This window comes from Cornus florida, unplaced genomic scaffold (genome assembly GCF_030987335.1).
Source record: "Cornus florida cultivar Cherokee Brave unplaced genomic scaffold, ASM3098733v1 CherokeeBrave_3.0.0_Hap2_Chr05, whole genome shotgun sequence".
Lineage (NCBI taxonomy): Eukaryota > Viridiplantae > Streptophyta > Magnoliopsida > Cornales > Cornaceae > Cornus > Cornus florida.
In genome coordinates this window covers 118,396,120-118,405,126 of record NW_026775575.1, presented here as the reverse complement: position 1 = coordinate 118,405,126, position 9,007 = coordinate 118,396,120, and the positions used below count along the sequence as shown (strand labels likewise).

General features: G+C 36.6%; 1 protein-coding gene across 1 annotated transcript; it reads left to right on the top strand.

Annotated features, from left to right (window-relative positions):
• Positions 1 to 3,540: 3,540 nt before the first annotated feature.
• Positions 3,541 to 8,490, top strand: LOC132309008 (probable receptor-like protein kinase At2g42960). Its single transcript, XM_059807357.1, has 8 exons — positions 3,541 to 4,115; positions 4,730 to 5,474; positions 5,578 to 5,682; positions 5,867 to 5,989; positions 6,203 to 6,373; positions 6,486 to 6,615; positions 6,766 to 6,975; positions 8,017 to 8,490. The coding sequence occupies exons 2-8, from the start codon at positions 4,816 to 4,818 to the stop codon at positions 8,146 to 8,148; spliced, it is 1,530 nt and encodes a 509-aa protein (XP_059663340.1). The 5' UTR covers positions 3,541 to 4,115; positions 4,730 to 4,815; the 3' UTR covers positions 8,149 to 8,490.
• Positions 8,491 to 9,007: the final 517 nt, after the last annotated feature.

Sequence of the window (9,007 nt, the reverse complement as noted above, 5' to 3'; positions counted from 1 at the left end):
TATTGACTACTGGAGGATTGGAAAGTAGGCACCGGTATGGGACGGTAGCATACTAAGGATGGGTTTGGTTTTTAAAATAATACCATTACCCACCTACTTGGAATAAGGATGGGATTAACTAAAAGTTAAGTCCCGTGGATTTGTATTTTCATGGCAACTACTTGTTGAGCGGCAATACCAGGGATTTTGGATGGATTTTATATATGTACTGTTATGGTGCCTCGGTATGAGCTTGAGCCTCAGGACCGATGGCTAGGGAGCGTATATGCATCGGGATGTGTAGCTGGCTACGATGGTTGGAGGTGTACCCTGTTTAGGTATAGGTACATATGCCCACTTCGTGTGCGTTTTAGCATGTTACCTCTATTCAGGTTGAGACCGGCCTGTAGTCCAGTGAGAGTCCTTTAGTGTGACTATATATATATATTTACGGACTATCAGCTATTGTTGAATTGTTTAGGATGTACATGCGTATCGGGCTTCTGTTTGGATTGTAGTAGTATAGAACTTGCGCGTGGGCCTGACCCATTTCTATTTTTCAGGTACACGACAGTTCCAGACTTAGACGTGTTTGTGCTGAGCAGAGGTCTCTATTCACTCTTCCGACAGTGTAGGGCTCTCTCTATAGTTTTATTTCTGGACGTTTATTACAGTTGTTCTATCTTCCGTTTGGATGTTTAATAGGGGTCCACTAGAGATGGATTCCCAGGTTATAAACTAATGGAGTTTTGGAGTTTGGGTTTGATGGATTTTAATACTTATAATATTTTGCGGATTCTATTTTTAGTTCCTTACAGTTTTAATTTCATTTCTTAATTTATTTTGTATTCCGTGTTCATTATAATATATTAATTGTTTGATATTCCCTCGGGTTTGGGCCTGGGCTTGATCAACCCGTGTCTCGGATCCGAGGGGTATCTCAATTTATTTCATCTATTCATTATGCCTCAACATGACTCATTTTATGGTACAACAACCACATGTCATTTAATCAAAATATCACAATTACAGTCTCAAAAATATAACTAAGATCAAAAGTCCATGTCTTACAATGTTTAGACAATTTATATTAAACTTACATCCCATGAATATAATTGCAATAACAAGAGTCCATAAGTCTCAGTACATAATACAATATGCTAAGTTTTACAAAAATAATGGGACTTAGATACAAAAATAACAAAATGATCATCTAATCCATACTAGGTCTGTGGTGTAACGTCATTCGCCACTTCTTTCCCGTTTCCTAAAAAATGTTAATAAATAGAGGGGTGAGCCAGCCGCTCAGTAAAAGGTGCCTAAGACACACCTCTTAAAACTCCGTGAATCCAAACAAATAATAGAGGAAAGGGAAATGGGATCATATAATTATAGGGAAATAAAATAATAACATCAACTATAATAACCAAAGTCATGAACGAACCATGCCGTGTTATAGAGTGCAATGTCATGCAATGTCGCTCCTCGTTTTTTTTTTCAAAACCTTTTTCGTCATCATTTCCAAACCTTTAGTGCAACCCGGCCCATAGCAACTCCATGGCGCCATGAGAGAAGGATTTGCTAACTGTCCCTGACCCATGGCAACTCTATTGGGTCATTTAGAGTCCTGGTAACTTAACCACGTTAGGGCGCTCTTCCCAATTCCCTCTAGCCACACTAACGCCACGGTCCCTAGGCAACTCCTAAGCGGCCAGGTTTTCGCAAACCTTTTCCCCAAAAACCCATTTCATTTCTTTCAAAACCATATTCCCATTTCTTTCCCAATAAAGTGCATGGATACTTCATGCTTACAATGTTATGCCAATAAAGAATTTCATTATTTGTAAGTTAAATATTTACAATATACATGCCTTGTAGAAAATTTCTAAAATTTTATATCATATGTTCTAAGTCACAAAATTCAGCACATAAAACATAATAAGTGTGAAATTATCATTCCTTTAGCATGTTTATTCATCATATACCAACTAACAATTATTCACACCCCATATACAACATATAACAAATATTGCATGAAATATACACAAATTAGGCATGTTATAACACAAATTATGAAAAATTAACTCACAAAGTCCAGCAAATTGTGGATTAGAAATCCTTACCTCTTTATTGAAGAAAAGCCCCAAAATCAAGCCCTAATTTCAAAATCCCAGGGTTAGGCTAAATGGTGCTTGGCTCCTATCAAATTGACAGCCTTGACGAGCTCTCCGACTTTGCTTCACAAGTTTCTAACAAATTCCAAAAAGATAAAGCTAGATCAAGCCTAAAATGTGGAGGGAAAAAAAAAAAACAAAAAAAAATGAAATGCCGATAGGAAGAGATATTTTGTAGAGAGAAGAAAGAGAAGCAAAATGGGTCTGCAATGACCCATTAGTCATTATAATGACTTAAAGTAAGAGTGGGTCCCGCATCTAAAATAAAAAATTCTTTTAACATATATATATATAAACAAATCACAAACATTATAAAAATACCAGATAACTGTACACCACCAAAACCACCACCACACCTAAACACCAAAGTAGAAAAAAAAATAAAAAATAAAAACAACCATGGTTAAACCATATATATATGTGCCAAATGCCACTAGAACCAACACCACACCAAGACAATACCACCACCACTACTACGCCAAGACAACACCACCAACACACCCAAACTCTATCAGAATCACACCACCACCACCACACAGGGCTGCAACTCAGGCGGGCCTAACCCGAAATAACCCAAGCCCAGCCCGAATTTTTATGGGATTGGGCAATCTTTTTCTAATTTTGGTTTGGGGCTGGGCTATATATGTTGAGCCATAATTCAATTCTGGCTGCCCTTGAGTTGATATAGATGAAGCCCGAAGTTCAACCCAAGCCCGAAAATATTATATATATTTATAATTATACTTAAGTTACAAGCGTGTAGTGGCTAAATTGGCAGTGTACTTGGGATTTATGTTTAAGGTTTCAGGTTTAGGTTCAAGTCATGTGTGTAAAATTTTTGAAATACCTTGATAACTTAGAAACCACCACCGGAGTATAATATTATTTTTTTTAAAAGCCATAGCCAGCCTAGACCCACCACAACATGGAAAAAAAAAAAGAGAAAAAAAATGCAGCAATGTCCGAAATCGGAAATAAATATAACTAGTGTAAGCTATTAGGTACTAAAATGAAAAAAAGAAAAGAAAAAATAAGAGTTAAAGATTAGGGTAGAGAAAGATGCTTAATGATGAAGATAATTTTGTCAATTAATATGACTGATATTTTGTAAATTAATTGAATTAAATAATTAGGGACAAATATGACATTTGAAATTATAGGGATGTCATTGTTAAAAAAGTGTCAATGCACGTCTTAGTGACAGAAACATATGACATTTGAAATTATTGGGATGTCATTGTTAAAAAAGCTGTCAATGCACGTCTTAGTGATAGAAACATAGGAGGGTGTTAATGTAATTTACCTTTTTTTTAAAGTATATTTTAGGTATTGGGTGTGTATATCTACTATACATTTCTATATATTCTTACCATCCATAAATGCAATCACTGTTCACCTCATTTTTTGCTTTTGCTTTTGCTTTACAGTTTCTCTAGACTCTCTCCCTCTGGTTTCCTCCATTGCAAACCAAGCTTTCTTTCCAGCTTTGAGGATCCTCTATCTATCTTCCACATTTACACAACCCCACCAACTATTTCACCCACCTCTGCTTTTCCTGACCCTCCTCTATTCTATTAGTTCCTAATTCACAACTTCGATCAAAAAACCCTATCTCTCTCTCTCCCTCTCCCTCTCTACATTCTCTCTCCACTGACAATTGCCCTCCAAAGATTAGATTTTCGTGTGTCCTCCTCCTTCGCCCACTTCTTTTATTAATTTTCTCAATTATCTTTGGCCCAGTGAAGATCATACTTCTCAACTTCTAAACTACTCTTCCATTGAACTTTCTCTTGAGTTTTTTTTTTTTTTTTTTTTCGTTTTGGTGGGTTTTGTGGTATTTCACTCTACGTTGAGCTATCTATTCTTGTTGAATCCCTTTTGGTTCTACAAGAGGCCCTTCCTTTGCTTCTTTGGGTTCTCAAGGAAGAAGATCAGCTGGGTTAGGTTTAGATCACCACAAAGGTAAATGCTCTTTCTTTTGATGCACTTTGACTTTGCAGAGGATTCACATTTCCCTTTTTCTTTATTTCTTTTACTTGAATCATAAGTCATGCTTTGTTGAATTTCTCCTATTTTTATAGATTTTAATTCGTCATTAAGTTGGAGATTGAGGGTACGTGTGTTTGTTTTCTCTTAAAATGTGGAGATTACAGCGATTGATTTCTCATTTTATTTGGTTTACATGGAAATGGGTTTTCCTTGATTTGTTAAATTCCTGAAAATGCAGGATTAAGTTGTCTTTGGATCACTGTTCTCTCATCAAACCGTCAATTTAAATTTACTAGAATATTTTGAAATGTTGTTCCAGATTGTTTTAATTTATTTTAAAACTCCCTATTTCAAATCTTGTTATTTAATCAGATTAAGCAAACAATCTTTTTAAAAATTGAGTCATTTATTTGTATGTTTCTGGGATTGGTGCGTTGAATCAGGATTAGGATAATCTCTAGCTTGTTCTGCTACATCTTTATTGGGAAAAACACTGAAAATCACATATGAAAAACTTATTGTAAACCTATTTATGTGTTGGGCATTCAGTTGTTTTGGGGGTTAGCTAACATGTTCTTGGGATTCAGGTGGCAATGGTTTAACTTTGCAGTTCAGAATCAGAAACGAAGATAATAAGGCTCAATTTTCTGTTTCCATCTCTGGGTCATTAGAAATGGCGTCTGAGAGTTTGAATACAGAATTATCAAAGAAAACCTCATTTCTCAGTCTAAAACTATGGGTTGTAATTGGTATATGTGTTGGTGCTTTTATTATTTTGATCCTCTGTATTTTGTCTGTGTGGCTCACCTTTCGGAGAAAATCTAAAAGAACACTAGAAAAGTATTCCATTTTTCAAATACCCAGTGTCTCGAAAGATATCAGGGTTGACAGAATTGGGGGCCAAAACTTCCATGATCATCCGGAGAGTTTATATCTGACAGTTCGTGACAAATCAAGTGATAAGAATTCAGAAAAGATGTTAGTTCATTTAGGCATGAGCAAACCTAGCGACATGGATAATAGCAGCCAATGCAGCTCAAAGTATCATCACGAGAGGGGCTGTAGTTCACAATCAGGGGAAGAGGGAAGGTCTGGGACTGTTCGAAAGCTGCCTTCATTGTCATATGGACTTCCTATGGCTTCTCCTTTGGTTGGATTGCCAGAAATCTCTCATCTTGGATGGGGTCACTGGTTCACTCTTAGAGATCTTGAGCTTGCAACAAACCGTTTCTCAGCAGAGAATGTGCTTGGGGAGGGTGGATATGGGGTTGTTTACAGGGGCAGGCTGATCAACGGAACTGAGGTTGCAGTGAAGAAGCTTCTTAATAATCTGTAAGGATGCTTCAAAGGTTTTCAACGGTCTGGGAATGTATCCCTTAAATTCTATATGATTTGGGAAATTGTTTAACAGTTATACTCTGAATTGACTTTACAGGGGGCAAGCTGAGAAAGAATTTAGGGTTGAAGTGGAGGCTATAGGTCATGTTCGACATAAAAATCTTGTGCGGCTCCTAGGCTATTGCATAGAAGGGGTTCACAGGTGAGATTTAATTTCTTTTTATATTTTAATTACTAATATTTATTTATTTTTTCTCAAACTTTGGCCATTTTGTTTACTATCACTGTTTATAGTCATGCTAATTCTGGGCAAGTACTTTTCCAGTTTTCCTCCTTTTTTCTACTCTTCAATGCTTGACTTTTGGTTGCAAATTACATATTTTTAGGATGCTTGTATATGAATATGTGAATAATGGCAACTTGGAACAGTGGCTTCATGGAGCTATGTGCCAACATGGCACCCTTACTTGGGAAGCCCGTATGAAGGTTCTTCTGGGTACTGCTACGGCGTAAGTCCCTTTTTCAGTGTAATCTTGTTAGAATTAGTATTGCTTTTGTTGTAACAAGATCTACAAATAGAGTTTAATTGCCCAACTCTTGCATGGTTTACACGGCATATGAGGCATGTTTTATAATTCATTTTCATTTCAAGCCATCTCTATCTTGCAACTAACTTTTTTTGGATAAGTTGGAAAATTTATCTTTCACATATTGGTTTTCAGGCTTGCTTATTTGCATGAAGCAATAGAACCAAAAGTTATTCACCGTGACATCAAATCTAGCAATATCTTGATTGATGATGAGTTCAATGCCAAGGTATCTGATTTTGGGTTGGCCAAGCTCTTGGGTTCGGGAGAAAGTCATATAACAACAAGAGTAATGGGAACATTTGGGTATGTGTATGTTTTCATTTTGAATCCTCTGTTCTAGTCTCCGCCTTTTAAGGCACTACAATGGTCACTTCATTTCTCTGTTCTGAAAATCAGACTTTCCTGTGACTTGCAGTTATGTGGCGCCAGAATATGCCAATACTGGATTGTTAAATGAAAAGAGTGACGTTTATAGTTTTGGTGTCCTCTTGCTGGAAGCAGTAACTGGAAGGGATCCCGTGGACTATGCTCGGCCTTCTAACGAGGTACAGATCCTTCACAACTATTGTCCACTTAATTCTAATTTCTGTTTCTTGCAACTCTCTCTTTCTCCCCCAAGAGGTGTGGAGACTCATTTGAATATTAAAAATGCCAGTTTTTGCAAGTTCCAATAATTGGTGCTTTGCTCATGGCAGGTTAATCTTGTTGAGTGGCTTAAAATGATGGTAGGGAATAGAAGAGCCGAGGAAGTTGTGGATCCAAACCTTGAAGTTAAGCCTATCACTCGAGCACTAAAACGTGCCCTTTTGGTTGCTCTTCGGTGTGTTGATCCTGACTCTGAGAAACGGCCCAAGATGAGTCAGGTTGCCCGAATGTTTGAAGCTGATGAATTCCCTTACCGTGAGGTGCTGATCAATTTTTGACTTAGACATAATAAGTGTCATTTACTTGCTCATTTGTGTGATTTTCCTATCTTCATTTGCTATATTCTCTTTATCTTTTAATGCAAAATGCTTTCATTTCCTTATTATTTGTGCATAGCATTCACTTAATAATCATGTAGTCAATTATATGAGATGTAGATTACTTCTTCCTAACTAGGATTGCCTTATCGAACACTTGTTAACACGAAACATGTCCACGTGGTCAACTGCCAGTTCCACCTTTATTTATCTCAGTAAAGTGTGTAGAATCAAGTTTGGACTGTAGTATGCCTTCTTGATATAGTCCTTGTTTGAAATTAATTTTTTTTAGTTTTTTTCATTTGTGGTGTCCTGAATCTTGATGCTTGAGAGCACACATCATATTCTATAAGTTGAGTTGTCTTGGGAGTTTGGATACTTCTGACGTCTCTTCATTGTATGTGAAATCTTAAAACATATAACTATATAATATACATTCATTTTCCACATTCATTTAGATTCCCATATGGCTATGCCCCATGTTTTGGTTTAGGGAAGTTGTGTCTGGCACCACATTTCCTGAAGCGTGACACTCATGTGTAGCTATGGATCATTAATGAGTATCCAAAATCGTGGAAATGAATCCTAAAACTTCTCTTATATTCCAAAAATGTGCTAGTGCCATAACATTATGGCTACTACGGTATTGTAACCTATTGAAGAGAATGCTTTATAATATTTCAAACAAACTATCAGATGGTAAATCAAGTCATCCTAGACGTAGGCACATGGTTGTGTAACAGTTTGTGTGTCTGAAACTCATCAATTACTATCAATTTAATGCCAATACAACTACCTATACATGCTACCCCTGTGGGGCGCCGCTAAAATGCTTTGTTTTTCATGATCAAAATCCATTTGTGAAAATTCTTGTGTTTCCATGACATCCCAGTTATGTAATGAATTTTGAATCTGATAAGTGCTTGTGTGGTTCATGGGCATTTTGTGTGGCTGATATATTAGACTTGTAATATCTTTCTCCAGGATCGGAGAAACAGGAAGAGCCGAACAGCCAGCATGGAAATTGAGTCCATGAAGGAGAGTTGTGGTTTAGTTGACATGGAAAGCAAAGCTGAGCAATCAGAGAGCCATACATCTGAGACAATTTGCGGATAGGACTAACATACACATGACCCTGGTGAATAGTTAATTAATTAATTAATTGTCTTCACAACCCTTCATTTTCTAAAGTTTTCAGTAACTACTCTTCAAATGATCAATGTCCATTTCTTCGAAGATTTTTATTATTATTTATTATTTTGAAAAGATGCTTGTTTGTTGGAGGGCAATTGGATTGAGGATAGCCCATTCGGAATTCTTAAAGCACTAGATTTTGTTTTATATGCTACCTTGAGAAGGGATGGTCTGTCATACAAACAGTAAATTGGAATTCTTGAAGCAATACCTGTTTCATATACTGCCTTTGAAGGGATGGACATGCAAACAGTAGATTTTCTATCCTTGGTCGTTGTGTTTCATCTTTTATTAACTTATCCTTGTGTGTTAGTCATGAAAGTATTATTAAATCATTGTTCCATTTCTTTTTATTATGTCTTTATCTCTTTTGCCAATTGATTCATGCTCTGTTGCAGTAAAAAAAAAAAAAGAAAAAAAAAAGATGGCTTTCTCCAGAGTATATTTTATTCTATCAAATTGGTTTGATGGAGCTAATTTTATTCTACGGTATTGAGAGAGAGAGAGATCTATTATCACATTGATCTGATCTGATGGACTTAATCTGGTAGGTGGTGGGCTCAGTTTCTTTTCTGGTATGGTGGTGTCAAGGAGCCTCCTCTGTTGGGGACCTTGTATTGCCTGCCTCTTCGAGCTTCCCACATGAATGGAGGGGACTGAGCCTACTATGTTTGAAACTCTTGAGATATTCAACTTTTGACTTCTTTTCCTAGAAATGTAACGGTCATATTTTTGTTTCTCTCCTGTCGAATTTTCTGACAAAATAGATACCTTTTTATGG